General features: G+C 36.8%; 1 protein-coding gene across 9 annotated transcripts in view; it reads right to left on the reverse strand.

Annotated features, from left to right (window-relative positions):
* The window catches only part of Nbea (neurobeachin), a 559,026-nt gene that overhangs the window by 467,495 nt on the left and 68,547 nt on the right, over positions 1-22,984 (reverse strand). For all 9 annotated transcript variants that reach the window (XR_010063625.1, NM_001427608.1, XM_063282102.1 and 6 more), the window contains exons 2-4: positions 4,462-4,693; positions 880-980; positions 547-642 (exon numbers count right to left, since the gene is read on the reverse strand). Coding sequence is in view for 8 of the 9 variants with exons in the window: in NM_001427608.1 (NP_001414537.1) it covers positions 547-642; positions 880-980; positions 4,462-4,693 (429 nt within the window). In the remaining variant the exon portion in view is untranslated. The remainder of the gene's footprint in view (positions 1-546; positions 643-879; positions 981-4,461; positions 4,694-22,984) is intronic.

Raw genomic sequence — 22,984 nt, forward strand, 5'->3', positions numbered from 1 at the left:
GTTTTTGAAACATGTAATGGGCCAAGCACCATGTCTACCTTGCTCATCACGCTCCAGATTGTTCACCAGCCCTCCCTTCTAATTACCACAACACAGACACACAGGAATGATAAACATGCCGCAGAACTGTCCCATTCTAATGTCTTACGTGAGTTTTTAGTAAGACTTCATTTTCTTGATAGAGCTTGAATAGTTATAGCTAAGAAAACCTGTCCTGGAAAGTATTACTGGAGTCAGACAAAAAGGTCTACATCACTGTGAGGCCAAACATAATGAATAAACAGGACCTAGTGATGCACAGCCAGCATGAGGAAAACTGAGGTAGGAGAACGGTGAGGTACAGGTCAGCCAGGGCTACATAGCACAATTGTCTCCAAACCCAAACCCCTCTCCAACAACAGCAGCAGCAAAAGAATCAGAGGACATAGCATATGGTTTTAGTGTTTGATTCCTAGAGCAATCTAGAGAAGACAACCTACTGGAATACCAAGTAAACTCAGATAACAGAGAGATAAGTAAATATAAACACATATAGTTAAAGCTTACCGCAGCACTGCACCCAGGGAAATTGAAAAATGTATCAGGACCATGTCTTTGTGGCATCTGATTAAGAACTGACAATAATTTTACTGCATGCCTTGGCTGAAAAAAAAAAGATAGTTATTATACAAAGTTAGCAATCACAGCAAATATGCCACTTTTAATCAATGTACTGTTTGATAACTAGCAAAAAAATTACATTTAAATGATTTACTAAATGGCTTAAGAAGGAAATAGTTACCATTAGCAATTCAAATACATGGTTCTCCAGTGATAATGTGTTGAACATTAAGTATTAATGGGCTGGTATTGAAGAATATTCCCTCTAACCCAGCTTACCCAGATTCCACTTTCTCCTCGAAGCATGCTGAATAAAAGCTTCAGCTCCTTGACAGTGATGCTGTAGCTTGCGAGGACTCCCAGCATATCCACTAGAAGATCTACAGAGGAGAGGACAGTCACGCTCTACTCTAGGCATGAACTCGCCTGTCAAGCATTATATTTTTAAAGGTGTGTGAAGTTACTACATGCTACTTCTACTTACAAATATAATATAACTCAGTGTCTTCCTTAATGCCTATACTGATTCATAATGCAAACAGAGTTCATTACATGTAGAAAATGGGAAAAAATATTCAGGTACCAAGACAGCATTGCACACTGGTTAATTTCAAATGAAACCCCGCAGTTGACCTGATGAAATTTGACAGTGAAACATTTAGTTCTTGGGTGATTTACGATTTTGTACATTTATTGCATCCACAATGGGATACTATTCCAAGTGCTATGTATGTACTACTATCAGAAAACCTCAAAATCAGCCTGAGTTTTTAAATACTATCATCATCTCCTTTTAAAGTAGGATAAACTGTGGACCGAATAACTTAGTCACTTCCCAAAAATACATCCACAGCAAAGAGCAGAGTCAGTATTCAAACCCGTACAGCATGAATGGTTCCAGAACTCTCACTGCCAATAACTAATCTAAAAATGGGTCAAATTTAAACATTTAAACATTTAAGTATTAAACATAGCTACTGATATTCATTATGCTATTGTGAATGTGTTTATGAATGTGTACTGCATATAATTCACCAAGAAGAAAAGATAACCTTGTCTGATAACTTTTCTACACATGATTAATATTCCTCTCAATATTCTTTGTAACAAATTAAACAACTAAATATTTATATATCTTTTCAGATTCTAAAGTACTTATATCATATGCAAGTTAATATAAATACCTACACATTCTTACAAATATATATATTTATACACATCTATATATTAAAACTAATCACTTAGTATAAGAGGATAGGTTAGAGTAGACAGAACTGATTAACTATCACCTTACCACCAATTAATATGAGGGTAGAATGGGAGGACAGAAATGATTAATTTTTGTTGTCAAATTGATACTGTTAACCAGAGATTATTGACTAGAATGTGAAAAATTAAAATATTTATCTATTCTAAAATTCAGTATGGTTATCACAAACAATAACTAATTCATTATATTTTACTTATTAGCCCAATGAGTAAGCAACCTCAATGGTAAAGATTTTGACAAGTGTGTATTACATTTTTGAGAGATCTTTAAATGAAACAAAATGTTTCATTATTAAAATAATAAAACTCTTAATACCTAAAGTTAAGCTGCTTCTTAAGAGAAAACTCTATATAAAAATCAAAAATGTTGATTAAAAGCCAGAATCTTATAGTTCAAATAGCTATCACTGAAGGTTTCTTAAATAGTTACATAATAATATTTTGTAAAAAGAATCAACTTTGTATTTACAGTGATCTTGGTAATTGGTACAAAATTTGTATCAAGTTACTCTTAAATTTTCAAGTATATAAAGACTGAATTATAATTTGCAGATGACCCATAAGCAGTTCAATTTAATTTTATTATTGCAGATAATTCTTCCAACAAAAATTTTAAAGAGAAAAAAATTACCAATGTCATAAAAATGTTAGCAATTTATTATAAATATTTAACCACATCACCTTTAGAATACCTCTATGTATTTAACATATTAGAGCACTCAGAGATGGAATTTCACAGTATGCTGGTACTCATTCACACTTTCAGTTAAGTACACAACCTCTCTATTAAAAGTAGTTAAGCAGCCTTTCTTTTCAGGACACTCATACCCTCAGCTACAAAGTCCTTTGGGAAAGAAGTGCTACTGAGAAGAAAAGATGAGAAAATTAAAGAACTTCACAAATGACAGAAAAACTTAGCCCGCCATCACTGCTGCCTTCTCTCAGGAACTACTTACTATAAACCACTATGCATATTCTGGGCACTCCTCTAAAACTATTCTGTAAAGCAGTAGGTAGTTTATTTAAGAAAAACAAGCAACAAACAAAAAGCATGTCTTTTCCAACAAAAAGGATTCAAAGATCATATGATATCCTATACAATATATACTCTCATACTAATGGTACACACATACAAATATTCATACACTTATATAAGCTCCTATAAAATAACTCTAAACATTGAAAGTAATGCAAGTTTAATCTCATTTGTAATCATGTTAATTATCATTCATCCAAAACCATGCTCACCACAAAGACAAGCCACTTTGGAAGCAACCAGACATGATCCCAAAGTAGTAAAGAAATATAATTTTAAAAATTTAATGTAAATTTAAAATCTATTCTTGTTAACCCCACTGTTCATTTCCTTCTTTGTTGATATTTTACTCTGAAAATTTTAAAATTAAAGTCTTTGCATAAAATCATTAAAGAATTCTCTAAGTTCTGACTATTTATAAACAGTAGATATAATATTGTACAGTCAAATTAGCACTTCGATAATTATGGAAATATTTTTATGACAGAATAAATTTAGACTACACATCTATTTGTCAAGAAGAAAAGACAATTTTTAAACTGCACTTATTTTCTAGGAATAACTGCTATTCTGGGAGCATTAGCCAAAACACTTCTACTGAAACATCTCTAACCACCTCTCTAACCCTGCCAGTAGATAAAAGTTGGTACTAACAAATCCAAGATTTCAAGATTATTATTTCAAAAAATTCTCAATGAGCCAAAAACTAACACTTTATATACATTTTACATTCTATTCCACAATGTATGTTATATTGGTTTGAATGAGACTGGCCCTCGTAGGCTCACATATTTGAACATTTATTTGGTCTTTAGTTGGTGAAATGGATTAGGAGGCATGGCCTTGCAGGAGAGGGTGTGTCAGTTGGGGAGAACTTTGAGATTTCAAAGGGAAGGGGCCAGGAGTGCGCCTCTCTCTGCCTCTTACTTGAAAATAAAGATGACAGCTCCCAGTTGTTCCTGCTGTATCCTTGTGCTCTCCCATCATGGACTCTAACCTTCTGTAACTATAAATCCAATTAAACACTTTTTTTTGCATAATCGGCCTCAGTTGCAGTGTCTTATCACAACAATACAAGCTCTGAGAATATGAAGGCCAAAAATTATGAAGGTAAAAATAGGTACTCTGAAAAGGTATGCCCTGCTGATTCTTTAGGACTCAAGTGCAGCAGGTGGGGAGGCTTGGAGCTAGATGGATGTGGCAAATGGCTCTGAACTACATATTGTAATATTTTAAATGTGCTGTAGTTCAGTTATAGGTAACATAAAAGATAATGTTTGTTTCTAATAATGTTCTACTGTACTTACTCCATAGTACTAAGGATTTTCTAAAACTGGGAGTGGGTGGGTGGTAATCCAGTAATTGTGTTTGTACAACACAATTTTTTTCTCTTCTCGTCTACACATTTACATTAACATAAAAGAATATTTGTCATATATTCCTATTGATTTATTTAAATCAAGGCAATTTCCACAAATGTGTTTTCATGTAGAATATGAAGAAGTGTGCAAAGCTCCCTAGCCATCTAACGCCCTTGTTTACCAGGCCATGCATACCTGCTATCATGTCGTCTACCGCACTCATTTTCAGCAACACTTGCTCAATCAGCCCCACTTCCGTGCTGGTCTGTAAATTCCGCACACTCTTCCGTAGGATGGCTGTGAACATGCTCCATATTTCTGCTTGGCATGTTACATCACAGTGCTCCAAAAGCTCTGTCATGCATGTTATGCTCTCAGCATCCTGGATAATAAAGTTCATCTCCAAATCAAATTCCCCACCAACCAGCTGAAAGTAAACAGGAAAAAAAAAAGTAAGCAGAATTGACATGGGAGGCCATTTCCAACACCAACACAGAATATCATACAGTCGAGTATCAAGAAAGCATGGACACTAATCATTTTCTAAGTCATTTTCATAAAGCAAATTTTGGTCAAATTTAAGTGTTACAGATAAAAGAAATGAAAGAGGTCTAGTTTTTACAAAGGTGGAAGGAAAACAGTCTAGAGAAACACACACTATAGGAGATAATAATGGGGGTGGGGAGGGCAATCAGGACAAATGGCATTTTAAAAATCTCAGAAGAGATACAGTAGTCTAAGGATAAATATTAGAACAAAATCCACTTTCATTTTTATCTTATTGAACTTGTAGAGGAAAAAGAGACAGTTTGGTTCAATTTCCACATGGAAAATGAAGAAATATGAAACTGATGCAAGAACAACTTACAATAAGTGTTAAAACATTAAAAGAATGATTTGTACAGAGAAATATGTAAGGCCTTATAATCTTCTAAACCATAAAATTAAAAAGGGGAGAAGTAGATTTACTGTCAACATTATGACTTGCGGGAAATAATTAAAAAATTACTACTGTTTCAATCAACAAGCTACTATGAAAATCATTACCAGCCCCACTACATGCATAGCAACAGATGACCACAAAGAGGATAAAGTATTATGGTGTACTTATTCTCTGTTGATCAAATCACATGAATAATTACCATGGTGTTTGATTAAGAGTAGCCCCCATAGGCTCATATATTTGCGTGCTTGGGCAGTAGTACAATTTGAAAGGATTAGGAGATGTGGCCTTGTCTGGTCTCAGTAGGAAAGAATATACTTAGTCCTGATGAGACTTGATAAGCCAAGGTGGATTGGTACCCAGGGGAAGTCTCCTCTTGAGAAGTAGGGGAAGGGGGCTGTGATTGGGATATAAAGTGAATTAATTAATTAATTAATTAATTAATTGATTGATTGGAGGGGAAAAAAAGCCCAAGCCAGGACCAGTGTTTCTGTCCTCCTGCTGCCTGTGGTCCAGATGTAGAACTGTCAAGTTACTTCTCTAGCTCCATGTCTGCCTCCATGCTGTCATACTCCCTGCCATGACAACAATGGACTAAACTTCTGAAACTGTAAGCCAGCCCCAACTAAAGATTTCCATTATAAGAATTACTGTGGTCATGATGTCTTTTCACAGCAATAAAACACTAAGACAATGACATTCAGCTAGAAACATTATTCTTATCGTACAGTAATAAAATGAATATCCTTTAAGTTCACAGAATGAAAGATTTATAAAAAATAACTACTTCAGTTAGTGATATATTTGATATATACTTGGTATATTTGAAAATATTCATTCATTTGTTCATTCAATAAGCACTTTTTGTGATACCTATTTTTAGAACTATTATATTGGTGGAAAAGAAAAAGTTCACAAACCTAACAAAGGTAAATTCCAGGAAGAGATGTGTACATGTATATAGTCTATTTTATTCAAACCAGTAAGCCCATAAAACACTAATATGTGTGTGTGTGTGTGTGTGTGTGTGTGTGCGCGCGCGCGCGCGCGCGCGCACATAAAAATATATAAAGCATAAAGGCTGGTTTAAAATAAGGGTAACTTTAAAGTGAAAGCCAAGGGAATCAAATTGGGAACAGACAGGAAATAACACTAGAGAAACACACTTCCTACAACTGGAGCATTCCCAATCTAAACACACAGTATTAACAAGGCAAATGATCTTAGCACCACTACCTCACCTAGCATGGCATCAGTACTACTTAACTGCTTTATGTCTTCTAAAAGTCTATCATCATATTTACTTCAGTGAAAAAGAATCTGAGGTACAAAGTTAAAAACTTGAAGACTGTCATTGGATTGGGGCTCCAAGATCCAAGAAGACCACGTATATGAGAGTTTATATAAAAAATAAAATATCATTTGGGGAATATCTAAGTAATATAAAATTAAACACCTTTCAAATTTTAAAATTTTATGTTCAAAGAACATTTTTAACTTATAATACAAAATTTAATTTCAAGTAACTAGCCTAAAACTTGACCTGTGATTGAACTAGTCTCCAGTTTTCCTTTTGCATATGAAATCACATCAACTCTATTATTTCTGAAAGTTGCTGTAATAGTAGATTTTTGTGAGTCTTGGGGCAACCTTTTAGACACAGAAATACACGATGAGTTTAAGGCCAGAAGGGGGTACAAAACAAGGCCCATTTAAAAACAAAGAAGTATAGATACAGAGAGCCAGCATTAACATCTGGCCTCAGCATCTACTCACAAGTGTACAAACATGATTATGTTCACATTCACACACTCATCCACATAAAGAAGTACAGTAGCACAATGGCAGGCACAGTCCGCATTATTAGGAAAGCAGGAATAATCCTAATTTTCGATATAAAACATGGACTATTCTGACTCAATATAGCTAAAGATCCACAAAATTGAGCCAGCTAGATTTCAGACAATGCAATGTATACCATGGCATGACATTATCTTCTTACGTTTCCAACCAAAACACTGTCCTGTGCCATGATACTCTCTATTTTCTTGAGAATCTATCAAACTCAACTATTATTTCATCATTCCATACTAGTAAAGAACAAATATCTATTCATTATTGTCTAATTAACCCGAGTCATAACTTAATTAAGCTATTCTTGAGTCCTTAGCAACCCAGAAGAGGTTTTCAATCTCACCACCATAAAGACTTACTATGAACAGGTATGAAGCTGTCCCTGTGACCCTGTGTCTAAATCTGTAGAAGTATCCAGTTATAAGAACAAAAAGTGAAAAGGACATCACTTAACGTTTTTAGACTAATCTGTTAAACAAGTTTCAGATATGACAGCAGAGCCAGGTATAATTTCCAAGTATGAAAGTACATGAAGTAATTAAATATGAGAAGGTCTCAGATAAAAGAAGGGTGTGCTTTATACAGAACAGATGCCCACAATTCTAGCAATTAGGTTCTGCTACATAAAGTCTAACTTTCCATCTTTCATAGTAGATAACATAGCATCCCTCTATGCATCATTTAATTACAAAAACTACAGTCAAGGTTCCATAATTTTGTGATCCAAATACCAAAAACCAGCCTCAAAGATAATGCAGATTGTGTCTGTTTCGTCTAGAGAAAGCTAGCTTTCTAACTTGTATGGTGGTTTTTAACACAGTTATGTTAAAGAGACAAAGTTATGTTGCAGAAAACTATCTTCCCAAACTAGCAAAATGCCTCTACTTAACAAATGGGCTAATGGTTATCAGCAGTTAAACCATATAAACAAAAGCAGTAACTTTTTCTTAAATAAAACTCTACTCAAAAATAATTTATCAATTCTGTAAAGAAAAAGTGTTAATGTCTTTATGGACGAAAAGTGAGGACAAATGAATTAAATATAACTTAGGTCAGACAGAAGTGTCAGGTTCAGGTTTCATATTTAGATAGAAAAGTGTCCTTCACTATAAAGTCAGAGGGGTAGATACAAGGGCTTAAGTTTTAAAATATAAAACTTATATTTGAAGTTTAAATTACTTTGTTTAAGAGATCTATAGAACAACAATGCCTCTAACCCGCAGGCCCCACGTGCCAAAGGGCAGATAGCTTCCTGGAGTGCTGGGGGCTGTGGTTCATATAAGGTAACAAGCCACACATTGTGTTTTAATGTCTATAAACAAGAGTGGTTGCCAACTGCACAGAATGTGCTTCATCACTGGGAGGTACATAGGCAGGAAATGAGTCAGAATGTATGCTTGTTCCTGATTGGTCAAAGATGGGAAGGAAGTAGTCTTTGGGGTCTGGTTGTTATAAGCACAGACTAAAATAACTCACACCATCCCTGGGATGGCCAGTGTCCATCCTCCTGGCCAGTATTTAATAAAGCCTGCTTTATATTTGGCTCCAAAAAGTGAAAATTGTGGTAGCTGTCTCATTCTCATCTGGTAGGATTAATAGTAGATTTACAAAACAACAACAAGAACAACAACAACAACAACAACAACAGAAATGGAACGATTACAGTCACTATGAGGAAAGTTAAATTGCTGTGAGAAATATTTCTAGAAAAGCAAACCTCAAAAATAAAATCACTGGTTAAGTAGAAATTATTTGGTAGTTTCTGGCAGTTTGTTTAGACTTGGTAGTGTAAAGTGGCCCAGAATTCAATCCCTCCTAGTCCAGGCTAACAGTGCTGGAATTACAGGCATGAGCCACCACACCCACCTTGAAAGTAGATTTCAAACATTCAATTACAGGAGAATCCACAGCTCTTAAAAAATAAAATAAAATAAATATTCTGAAAGGCAGAAGATGTGACACAAAAAAGTCTAAGCTCTTTATCATGTTCCCAGCATTGGTAAATAAACAAAAACAAAAAAGTACAGCAATGCCTGTACCATATAATGAAACTGACAGGTCCCTGAGACTTTGAATTCTCAATGTACTGCTTTAGCACTCTGTTGTCACAGGAAACTCTGTTCTTTCCCTACAGGCCTTACCCCCCCCTCAAAAATAAACATCAGAGCTGAGCTTTCTAATGAGAAAACCTTATTTACATAAGGAAATTTATTGATAAAGCATCTAGAATATAAAAATGACAAGAAAATACAGTCTTATGTAAGAATTAATTGTAATTACTAATACTTTAAGCAACTTATAAGATTTTTAGAATCACAAACTATTGATTTTTAGAATCAAAATACAAAATAAATCAGTATTACTTGGGTCAAAAGGATAAGCCAGTTAGAGGTTTTGCAATTAATTTATTATAACAAATTCTAAAATTATAACATCATTCATTAAATCTCAATTTACTACTTACATTCAGTCACCTTCCTATTCTAGATGAAGACATTTAAAAAAGTATAGAGTCACTTTTCATCTAAAACTCTGTTTACATTTACTTCCCACAAATGGCATGGTTCTCTTGTCAATATTCTAAATTTCATTATGTCTCTAAGTATCCAACAAAAATACCCAAATATTTTATCAATACCAATGGTTAGAATCCCCAAAACTTTTCCCAGAAAGATTGTCTTTCCTAAATTTCCATTATAATCCACCCACATGTCAGTCATTAAATAATATTAGGGACTAAACATGTTCGTTCTCCAACATCCACTGAACGAGGTCTTAATAATCTCTAGGGTGACAGTGTTAGAAGCTGAGATCTTTAAAACCCAATTAATTGAGATTAAAATCATGAGAGTAGATCTCTCAATGTGAGATTAGTGTTTATGTAGAAAGAAGAGACACCAGACCTTTGTCTCTTTGGTAATACTATGAGAGACAGATAACTGTAAGCCAGAAAATAGGTCTTTATCCAGACCCATGACAGTAGCAACTAAACTGCAAAATTTCCCAGCTTCTTTTAAAACTGTGTGGATTTATTGGCTGCACATCATTTAGAGCCCATGAAAAACCTATGGAACTTTTTTCTAGTCTGATAAACACATGATTATATTTTACGGAATTGTTTACATCTCATATAAAAGGCTTTTAAAGAATAAGGACCTTTCTATTTTATTATCAACTATATATTATACCACAACCACACAGCCAAGCACATATAAGTTTTTAAGAATTGGGAGAGAATGGAAGATCAAAAGGCAGGAGGTAAGAAAGCAGCAGCTTCACTATGCTGGTCAGCTCTCAAGCCTCCCAGGTTTGTGCTCATGTTTCCGCTTTCTTTCAATAATGAATTCCTCCAGTTACCATAAAACTTTTTAAGGCTTCGGGGATCAGTACAGAACCAAAGATATTTTTCAACTCTATATATCTCAGTTGCCTTACTCTTTCTTTCTGTTACTAAGGTCTCATACTAAAAAAAATTGAAGGGACTTATTCCTGACTTAGGAAGGGTATTAGTTACGATTTCTACTGTAATGATACACCAGAACCAAAAGCAAGTTGGAGAGGAATGACTATCACTCACAGTTCCAGATAACTGAGCAGGGCTGAAAGCTGGAGGCAAGAACTGACACAGAGGCAATGGAGAGGGGTGCTGTTTACTGGCTTACTCCTTATGGCTCAGCATGCTTTACAGAACCCAGGACCACCAGCCCAAGAGTGGCCCCACTCACAATACCCACCCCACCTCCTCTATCACTAATTAAGAAAAACCCCTATTACAGACTAGCTTACTACCTGATCTTACGGAGACATTTTCTGAATTGAGGCTCCCTCCTCTTTGATGATTCTACCTTATGACAACTTGGTGTAAAACTAGCTAGCAGAGGAGGAGAAATTTCTCCGCTTAATTTGCTAAGTATATTCAATAGGTTATGCACAACTACTAGGGAGTGAAATCTCTCTCTCTCTCTCTCTCTCTCTCTCTCTCTCTCTCACACACACACACACACACACACACACACACACACACACACACACACACAGTGGCACACTCAGCACCATACTACTCCCCAAAGAAAACTGGCAAAAGATTAAGAATCAATTTTTAAAAACTTCTGGATTCTAGTCACAATCAAATAAAGAAGCTACTGCTCTTGTTAACAACACAAGTAACTTACTCTCTCACCGTTCCTTGTACTCTAGACTGGCAACAATCAATCATGAAGACTCAGGGGTAAGGATTGCTAATTCCAGAAGCGGCAATGTCACCCCTGTTCACAAAGACATTCATGGGTCTCCATCTGTTTGACCAATCCAAGAAAGGCACAAAGAATTCCCTTTGGTTTCCACTAGCACAGCTTTCTAAGGCTAGCTAATAGCTAATAACATCTGGGGTTAGAAGGACTGGCTGTAGCAGCCTAAAGGAATGACACTGTGTCAAGAAAGAAAATACTCCTTTGGAGAAAGGAGACTTGTGAGGTTGTGAAGTTTTTTTAATGCTCCCAGGTACTGGGGGGAATGAAACAAGCCATAAATATGCCCAGAGCAGTAGCACATTTGGAAAAGTAGTATCAGATCAAGAGGCTTTGACCTCCAGTTAGCCCTTAGGCTCTACAGGAGTGCTTTAATTTCCTTCAGTTTCCTTTTTCCATTTTTTTTCTTATTCTAAGCATTACAGTAACTGTCAAAATAGAAGCCAAAGAATTCAGCCAAAGAGAATTCAGTAGTCACAATCAATAGAGAATGCAAACTTTTAAAACACTTAGGAGAATCAGTAAAAACAAAACCAAGAAGTGGTGGGGAGGGGAGGAGGAGGAGGAGGAAGAGGAGGAGGAGGAGGAAGAGGAGGAGGAGGAGGAGGAGGAGGAGGAGGAGGAGGAGGCGGCGGCGGCGGCGGCAGCGGCATAGGTAAGAAGGAAGGAAGGAAGGAAGGAAGGAAGGAAGGAAGGAAGGAAGGAAGGAAGGAAGGAAGGAAGGGTCTCATAGCAAACCTTTCTACATTATACTTTTTAAAAATGACCAATCCCCATTAAAATAACTAAATAAAAGAATAACTGCTTAGTATGATGTGAGGCCCTGGGTCTGATCCCCAGAAGTGTAAAATGTTTTAAAAGTCATGTTTTAAAAAAAAAACCTCTATAGCCTACAAATAAAAAATAGTTCATCTGGAAAGAAGAAAAAAGATTAAAGGAGAAAACATAGGCACAGCATAGACTCATTGGACAAAAATTTGAAACTTGTTATCTTAAATGGCTCTAATAAAGGAAATCCTAGAGAAGGATGAGTAGACTAGAAGACTAAATTTTCACAAATAGAGATCAATGAAGATATACTGTTTAAAAGGACAAAATTAGAAGTTTAGGTACTGAACAGCACTGAAATGCAAATTAACCAGTGGGTCTAAACAGACAGACAACAAGAACTTACATTTTGATAATGTGGTGATCTGAATAGGTTTGGTCCCCATAAACGCTTGTTTTTAAATGCTTGGCACTTAGGGAGAGTTGCCTTGGTCACGGTCTCTTCACAGCAATAAAGCCCAAAGTAACACAGATAGCGTCCTTTTACTTTCAATTCATTTTCTCAAAGTGAAACTATAAATATGTGCTTTTAAAACATAAGATACACAGGTGTGTGTGCTCCCCTCAAGTATATTTTTAAAGGTCTGTATTATGCTACTTGATTTGTTAAAAATTCACATCATTCTTTTTTCTTGAAAATTAGCTGAGTGTGATGGCTTAAATAAGAATGGGTCAGAGTCAGGTGTTTGTATGGCACTATTAGGAGATCTGACCTTATGGGAGTAGGTGTGACCTTGTGGTAAGAAATGACATTGTGGAGGTAGGCTTTTGAGGTCATATATGGTCAAGCTATGCCCAGTGTGGTATATAGTCTTCTGCCACCTGCAGATCATGATGTAGACCTCTCAGCTCATCAGCACCATGTCTACCTGCACACTGCCGTGCTTCCTGCAATGATGATAATGGACTGAACCTCTGAAACTGTAAGTCAGCCCCAGTGAAATGTTTTTCGTTATAAGAGTTGCCATGGTTGTGGTGTTTCTTCACAGCATAAAACCCTAAGAGTAGTAAGTTTAATTGTGTTATTTTCATATATACCTTGTCCTTTTGTGGGAATCTCTTAAAAGTACATACTTTTAGATTTTAATTTCATACATAAATACAGTATATTTAGATCATACTCACTCCTTTGCCTGCCTTCAGCTCCTCCCAGAACTCCCACAACTACATCCTACATCAACTTGGTGTCTTATTTTTTTAATATCTCACTGAGAACAATCAGTGACAACGCATAAGCATCAGTGTAGGAGCATCACTGGGAGCTTAGCAATCTACCACAGGACAGGCCACTGAAGTAAACTATCTCCCTACCTCAGCAGCTATCAACTTCCAAATACTCTGTGCTTGGAGTATTGACTACACTGATTTTTTTTATATTTAATATATACTAAACTTTTTATTGTTTGTGAATTTGATAACATGCACCCCAATCCAACCCATCTCCCCATCCTCCATATCCACCCTCATCCTTTGCAGCCTCCTCTTCAAAAGAAAACAAAACATAAAAATAAAAACCCTCCCAAAACAACAACAACAACAAAACCTGTCTCCCTGTGGAGGTTAAGGTGTGTCACACAGTACACCCTTTCACCCAGTTCTTTTTTTCTTTTTAACTCAATTTTAACTTAAATTTCTTTTTTTTTTCTCCATCTTTATTAACTTTGGTATTTTTTTTTTAATTCTTTTTTTTTATTTTTTTTTAAGTTGAGTATTTCTTATTTACATTTCAAGTGTTATTCCCTTTCCCGGTTTACGGGCAAACAACCCCCTAATCCCTCCCCTCCCCTTCTTTATAGGTGTTCCCCTCCCCATCCTCCCCCTATTGCCGCCCTCCCCCCAACAATCACGTTCAGTCTTAGCAGGACCCAGGGCTTCCCCTTACACTGATGATCTTACTAGGATATTCATTGCTACCTATGAGGTCAGAGTCCAGGGTCAGTCCATGTATAGTCTTTAGGTAGTGGCTTAGTCCCTGGAAGCTCTGGTTGCTTAGCATTGTTGTTCATAAGTGCTCTCGAGCCCCTTCAAGCTCTTCCAGTTCTTTCTCTGATTCCTTCAACGGGGGTTCTATTCTCAGTTCAGTGGTTTGCTGCTGGCATTCGCCTCTGTATTTGTTGTATTCTTGCTGTCTCTCTCAGGAGCGATCTACATCCGGCTCCTGTCTGCCTGCACTTCTTTGCTTCATCCATCTTGTCTAATTGGATGGCTGTATATGTATGCGCCACATGTGGGGCAGGCTCTGAATGGGTGTTCCTTCTGTGTCTGTTTTAATCTTTGCCTCTCTATTCCCTGCCAAGGGTATTCTTGTTCCCCTTTTAAAAAAGGAGTGAAGCATTCACATTTTGATCATCCGTCTTGAGTTTCATTTGTTCTAGGCATCTAGGGTAATTCAAGCATTTGGGCTAATAGCCACTTATCAATGAGTGCATACCATGTGTGTTTTTCTGTGATTGGGTTACCTCACTCAGGATGATATTTTCCAGTTCCAACCATTTGCCTACGAATTTCATAAAGTCATTGTTTTTGATAGCTGAGTAATATTCCATTGTGTAGATGTACCACATTTTCTGTATCCATTCCTCTGTTGAAGGGCATCTGGGTTCTTTCCAGCTTCTGGCTATTATAAATAAGGCGACTGCACTGATTTTATGCAGGAAAACACCACTGCTTCGAGTTCATGAGCATAACTGTGATGTCATGTCCAAAAGACAATACTCCAAATTGTCCTCTTGTCTCTTACAAAATTTCCAGCCATCTTTCATCATATCCCTGAACCTTGTGTGATAAAGCATACGATAAAACCTCCTTTTCACTTGCCTGTCCCATCAGACTCCCCCACTAAAGATAATTCTCTTCCTACAAGGAGCCTCTTGTCTACTGCAATCTTTAGTACTATGTAAAGGTCTCCCCTTCCCCTCTGATTGACCATATCTAGTTCCATAACAGCATATACACATGTGTGCATACTGCAACACACACACACACACACACACACACACACACACACACACACACACACCTAAAATTAAAATCCTAAATCTACATGAGATAAAACATGGTATCGGTTTCGGTTTTAATGACTTACATTACTTAACATCAGGATCTCCAGTTCAGCATCATGATCTCTAGTTCCATTTTTTTTAACAAGTGTTATGAATATATTTTTGTCTATGGCTCAATAAAATTTCATTGCAAGAACAATGATTTCTTTCTTTTCTTTCCTCTAATCTATTTATGGATATATAGGTTGATTACATTTCTTAGATATTCTGCATAGTACAGCTATAAATGTGAATATGCAAACATTTCTATGGTAGGATACAAAATTCTTTGGGGAATACAGCTGGATCCTAGAGTAAGCAGTTCTATTTTCAGTGATTTTTTAAAGGCTATACTGATTTCCATAGTTACGGTACCAGTTTACATTACTATCATCAATAAATAAGAATCCATTTTCTCCACATTTGTTGTCCTTTGTTTTCTTGATATTAGCCATTGCTACTGGAGTGGAGATGGATTCTCAGTGTGGTTATAATTTATATTTATTTCCCTACTGTCAATAAGGATTGTGAACTCATTTTTAAAATATGGACTGGCCATTCAATTTTCTTCTTTTGGAAAATTTTTCAGTCAATTTGCCCATTTACTACTGATTGGAAGATTTGGATAGTTTGTTTTGTGGTACTTTTTTGGTTTTTTGTTTTGTTTTTTGTTAAGTTTTGCAGTTACTTGATGAAGTTTAAAAATTAACACCTTTTTTATGTGTAGTTGGTGAAGATTCTCTCTGCCAGCTGCCTCTTAATTCTGGGAACTGTTTCTTTTGCTCATTTCCTACAGTCTTACTTGCAATCCCATTTACAAAGTCTTAGTGCTTTTATCTGTGATACTCCAGTCCTTTACATAACAGCTAGAAATACCTATATCTGCACATTTCCCTATCAGTTATATCCAAGTCTTTTAACCACTTTGAACTGATTGCTATGTTGGAGGAGAAACAGGAGAAATCAATCTTCTGTGTGGATGTCCAGTTTATCAGTTAACCATTTGTTAAGGAGGCTGTTCTTTTCTCGATGTATTATGCATGTTATACCTTTGTAAAATAATTAAATGACTACAGTTGAATAGTTTTATTTCTGAGTCCTCTATTATATCCCATTGGTCTACACATCCTTTTCTATCAATACCATGCTGCTTTATCACTTAGATGATAAATGATATAAATGGAATCATATAATATGATTCCAGGTACTGTGATAATCTTCATTGTTCTTTCTGCCTAACCATGCGGTGGTTTGTCTGTCTGTCTGTCTGTCTGTCTGTTTGGAGTGGGTCTTGGTACTTCCATGTGAATTTTAGCATTGTTTTTCTCATTCTTTGAAAAACATCAAAGGAATCTTGAATGAGATTGTATAAAATCTGAAGACACCTTTTAATATGACCATTTTCACAACATTAACTTTGCCAATCCATAAGCCCAAAAAGTCCTTCCATCTTTAATGACTTATTCAAATTATTTAGTATCTTAGAGATTTTAATGTATAGGAATATCACCTCTCTGGTTAGGTAGAATCCTGGTTTTGTTGTTTGTTTGTAAGCTACTGTGAAATATGTTTTTGCTAATTCTGAGCAAGTTCAATACTATTCAGAAAAAGGCTGATTTTAAAAAATTGACTTTGTAGCCTGTTACTCTGTGGGAAGTTTCAGTTTTAAGCATTTTCTGGTTAGAGTCTTTATGGTCTTTTTAAGTAAGGCTCATAGTAACTATAAATACACATTTTCCTTTCCTATTTGATCCCATTTATTTTTCTTTTCTTATTGCTCAAGCTATGATTTTGAACTGATTTATCTGATTTTGGTAATAGGGTATAATGATATTAGCTCTATTTACTGATGATGCGAATGTAAACTGGTACAGTAACTATGGAAATCTGCATGGCTTCTAAAACTCACTGAAAACAGAACCACTTACTATAGGATCCAGCTATACTCCTCAAAGGATTTTATATCCTAGCATAGATATGCCTGACTTCATGATTAATTTGGAAGACATACAGAACACTGAGAATCAGGTACTGCTGGGGTCTGATATTATCATATATAAAAAACTACATGGCATTTTATGCTTTTTTGGTGTCTGGGAGACTTGGGTATCCCAATGTCCAATGTATACATCTTTATAGCATTTTTTTTCTTCATAATGAACTATAGCACTCTTCTCTCTTTCCTGACTATTTGTGCTTTGAAGTCTATCAGATAACAAAACAGAATTGCAGTTTGTTTCAGCTCTCAGCAGGTTGTATCATAGTGGCTTCCTCACTCACTTTTTGTACTTTTGTTTTAGTGCTTTATACATCTGATCCATTAAGGATCAATTTTCGTTTTTGTCTTTTCTCACCGTTTTCTTTATTTGTTTCATTGTATGTGAGTCTTCCTGGTAAGTTGCCTTCACTTGGTTTATGATCCTGCCTACCATAGGGGAAAACTAACTCAAGTAACAAAATGACTAGACAGAAGTCCCAATGTTAACCTGCAGAAGACACTTGTATACATTATTTGTGCCCTGCAACCTAGGTTTAGAAACAGTGGTACTAGGGTTTTTAATTGAGATTTATCTCAATAGCTAAAATAAGCCACCCTGGCAAAAGCAACTTAAGGGAAATGGATTTATCTTGGTTCACAGTTAAAGGGCATTGCCCATTATGGCAAGAAAGACAAGTAACAGGAACTTAGACCAGCTGTTCACATTGCATCCATCATCAAGAAGTAGTGAGCATTAGTGTTTTGGCTCAAACAACTCTCCTTAGTATGCAGCCTACAAACTTAGTCCAGGGAATGTGTCCCTTACAGTGACTGGGTATATCTTCTCACTTAAACTGAAGCACTCAAGGAAATCTCCCCAAGGCATGTGCTGAGACATTCTCTCTTGTCAACTTGACACATAGCATGTCACTTTAAATAATAAAATTTCCCCTCCTGTTCCCAATGTCTCATGTTCACCTCATAATGAAAACCACAATCCAACATCAAAAGTCTTCACATTGGAACATTTCTAAGAGTTTAAAACTTCAAATTCCACATTTCATCTGAAACTCAGGGCAATCTCTAGACTGCTAATAGTATATCAAACATAAGTTATAGACTTTCAACATACAATGTCACAAAACAAGCTTTCTCAGTGGTTTCTCAAGAACTCTTTATACACATTGGCAGAGTTTAAGGGAATGTGTACAGAAGCCAGCTTCTTCTTTTCAACATACAATAAAATGTGTTATTTGTCTCTCTAGACTTAGTGTATTCCACTGAAATAATTATAATTCTAGTCATGACTTCATACCCTTAGGGTATCTAAGATCGCTCCAAATTTTGATTATTGTGAATCGTCCAGCAATAAAAACATAAAAGCTGTACATTCACTTAAATTTCTTGGGTGTATGAAGAGAAATTTATTTTCAGATTTTTTAGGAGTTTCCCTACTGACCAATATCTATCTGGTTTGCATCCGTACCAGGAGTGCACAAGTTTCTTTTTATTTAACGATCTTTGTTTAACTGTCTTTTTGCAAATAAAGGAGTACAAATAGCCAATAACTACAAAAAATGATGGTCAAGATCTTTAGATATTATAAAAATAAAAATAAAAATAAAAATTCATTTGGCTATCATCAACAACTACAGGTTCAACTGTTGACAAGGATGTCAGGGAAAGGGAATATTTAAACACTGTTCATAGCAATATAAATTAGACTACCCACCTAGGAATATGGAGGCTACAAAAAATTTAAAACCAAAACAACTATATGATCATTCACATATGTATCTCCAAAAATATCAAAGTGAGATTACTATAAAGCGATCATGTAGCTATCATCTATGTTCATACTAGCTGTTCACAATAGCAAAACTCACTGAAGCAGTCAAGGTAGCCAGGAATGGTTTAGGAGAATGAAAATGTGAGGTCTGCACATGATGAAATTATATCCAGGCACTGAGAAGGAATACGATGGAACTGTGGTGATGGCTCAGTAGATAAAGTCATAGTATCCCATAAAAACCCAGGCAAGCAAGGGTCCACCTACGCAGCACTTAAGAAGTAGACACAGACCCTTAGGCAAGCTGTGTACTTAAACTAGGAGAAATTAATGAGCTCTGGGTTCAGCAAGAAATCCTGCCTCAGTAATTAAAATAGAGAGCAGTAAAGTCTTCCTCAATAACAACTCATGTTCTCCAAAAGCACAAGTATACATGCAATCAAATGTGCACGCATGAACACACACACACACACACACACACACACACACACACACGCCTACACACTCACTCATTTGTCTAAAAAAGTAGGATTAAGTTATTTTAAAGGATTTGAATGGAACTGAAAGATTATCATGTTAAGTGAAACAAGGTTTTCTCATAAAATAAGTGTTCTGGAATGTGGACTTTAAGGTAATGGACAGGGAGAAAAGGGATACACGCTCTCTGCCCCCAGACCCTGTGAGAGAGAGACCCAACCGCCTGGTCAGGTGGGCACTCCTGAGGCTGCAGAGCGGAAGAGACCACCAACACTGCTCACCCCTGCCCACATCCCTGGACCAAGAGGAAACTGTATAAGGTCTCTGGGCTCCCGTAGGAGAGGGCCCAGGAGCGGCAGGACCCCTGTGCCTGAGACACCACCAGAACCAGAAGGAAACAGACCGGATAAACAGTTCTCTGCACCCAAATCCCGTGGGAGGGAGAGCTAAACCTTCAGAGAGGCAGACAAACCTGGGAAACCAGAAGAGACTGCTCTCTGCACACACATCTCGGACGCCAGAGGAAAAAGCCAAAGACCATCTGGAACCCTGGTGCACTGAAGCTCCCGGAAACGGCGGCACAGGTCTTCCTGGTTGCTGCCGCTGCAGAGAGCCCGTGGGAAGCACCCCACGAGCGAACTTGAGCCTTGGGACCACAGGTAAGACCAACTTTTCTGCTGCAAGAAAGCTGCCTAGTGAACTCAAGACACAGGCCCACAGGAACAGCTGAAGACCTGTACAGAGGAAAAACTACACGCTGGAAAGCAGAACACTCTGTCCCCATAACTGACTGAAAGAGAGGAAAACAGGTCTACAGCACTCCTGACACACAGGCTTATAGGACAGTCTAGCCACTGTCAGAAATAGCAGAACAAAGTAAAACTAGAGATAATCTGATGGCGAGAGGCAAGCGCAGGAACCCAAGCAACAGAAACCAAGACTACATGGCACCATCAGAGCCCAATTCTCCCATCAAAACAAACATGGAATATCCAAACACACCAGAAAAGCAAGATCTAGTTCCAAAATCATTTTTGATCATGATGCTGGAGGACTTCAAGAAAGATGTGAAGAACTCCCTTAGAGAACAAGTAGAAGCCTACAGAGAGAAATCGCAAAAATGCCGGAAAGAATCGCAAAAATCCCTGAAAGAATTCCAGGAAAACATAAATTAACAAGTAGAAGCCCATAGAGAGGAGACACAAAAATCCCTGAAAGAATTCCAGGAAAACATAAATAAACAAGTAGAAGCCCATAGAGAGGAGACACAAAAATCCCTGAAAGAATTCCAGGAAAACACAATCAAACAGTTGAAGGAATTAAAAATGGAAATAGAAGCAATCAAGAAAGAACACATGGAAACAACCCTGGATATAGAAAACCAAAAGAAGAGACAAGGAGCTGTAGATACAAGCTTCACCAACAGAGTACAAGAGATGGAAGAGAGAATCTCAGGAGCAGAAGATTCCATAGAAATCATTGACTCAACTGTCAAAGATAATGTAAAGCGGAAAAAGCTACTGGTCCAAAACATACAGGAAATCCAGGACTCAATGAGAAGATCAAACCTAAGGATAATAGGTATAGAAGAGAGTGAAGACTCCCAGCTCAAAGGACCAGTAAATATCTTCAACAAAATCATAGAAGAAAACTTCCCTAACCTAAAAAAAGAGATACCCATAGACATACAAGAAGCCTACAGAACTCCAAATACATTGGACCAGAAAAGAAACACCTCCCGTCACATAATTGTCAAAACACCAAACGCACAAAATAAAGAAAGAATATTAAAAGCAGTAAGGGAAAAAGGTCAAGTAACATATAAAGGGAGACCTATCAGAATCACACCAGACTTCTCGCCAGAAACTATGAAGGCCAGAAGATCCTGGACTGATGTTATACAGACCCTAAGAGAACACAAATGCCAGCCCAGGTTACTGTATCCAGCAAAACTCTCAATTAACATTGATGGAGAAACCAAGATATTCCATGACAAAACCAAATTTACACAATATCTTTCCACAAATCCAGCACTACAAAGGATAATAAATGGTAAAGCCCAACATAATGAGGCAAGCTATACCCTAGAAGAAGCAAGAAACTAATCGTCTTGGCAACAAAACAAAGAGAATGAAAGCACACAAACATAACCTCACATCCAAATATGAATATAACGGGAAGCAATAATCACTATTCCTTAATATCTCTCAATATCAATGGCCTCAACTCCCCAATAAAAAGACATAGACTAACAAACTGGATACACAACGAGGACGCTGCATTCTGCTGCCTACAGGAAACACACCTCAGAGACAAAGACAGACACTACCTCAGAGTGAAAGGCTGGAAAACAACTTTCCAAGCAAATGGTCAGAAGAAGCAAGCTGGAGTAGCCATTCTAATATCAAATAAAATCAATTTCCAACTAAAAGTCATCAAAAAAGATAAGGAAGGACACTTCATATTCATCAAAGGAAAAATCCACCAAGATGAACTCTCAATCCTAAATATCTACGCCCCAAATACAAGGGCACCTACATATGTAAAAGAAACCTTACTAAAGCTCAAAGCACACATTGCACCTCACACAATAATAGTGGGAGATTTCAACACCCCACTCTCATCAATGGACAGATCATGGAAACAGAAATTAAACAGTGATGTCGACAGACTAAGAGAAGTCATGAGCCAAATGGACTTAACGGATATTTATAGGACATTCTATCCTAAAGCAAAAGGATATACCTTCTTCTCAGCTCCTCATGGTACTTTCTCCAAAACTGACCATATAATTGGTCAAAAAACGGGCCTCAACAGGTACAGAAAGATAGAAATAATCCCATGCGTACTATCGGACCACCACGGCCTAAAACTGGTCTTCAATAACAATAAGGGAAGAATGCCCACATATACGTGGAAATTGAACAATGCTCTACTCAATGATAACCTGGTCAAGGAAGAAATAAAGAAATTAAAAACTTTTTAGAATTTAATGAAAATGAAGATACAACATACCCAAACTTATGGGACACAATGAAAGCTGTGCTAAGAGGAAAACTCATAGCGCTGAGTGCCTGCAGAAAGAAACAGGAAAGAGCATATGTCAGCAGCTTGACAGCACACCTAAAAGCTCTAGAACAAAAAGAAGCAAATACACCCAGGAGGAGTAGAAGGCAGGAAATAATCAAACTCAGAGCTGAAATCAACCAAGTAGAAACAAAAAGGACCATAGAAAGAATCAACAGAACCAAAAGTTGGTTCTTTGAGAAAATCAACAAGATAGATAAACCCTTAGCCAGACTAACGAGAGGACACAGAGAGTGCGTCCAAATTAACAAAATCAGAAATGAAAAGGGAGACATAACTACAGATTCAGAGGAATTCAAAAAATCATCAGATCTTACTATAAAAACCTATATTCAACAAAACTTGAAAATCTTCAGGAAATGGACAATTTCCTAGACAGATACCAGGTATCGAAGTTAAATCAGGAACAGATAAACCAGTTAAACAACCCCATAACTCCTAAGGAAATAGAAGCAGTCATTAAAGGTCTCCCAA

This window comes from Rattus norvegicus, chromosome 2 (assembly GCF_036323735.1).
Source record: "Rattus norvegicus strain BN/NHsdMcwi chromosome 2, GRCr8, whole genome shotgun sequence".
Classification (NCBI taxonomy): domain Eukaryota; kingdom Metazoa; phylum Chordata; class Mammalia; order Rodentia; family Muridae; genus Rattus; species Rattus norvegicus.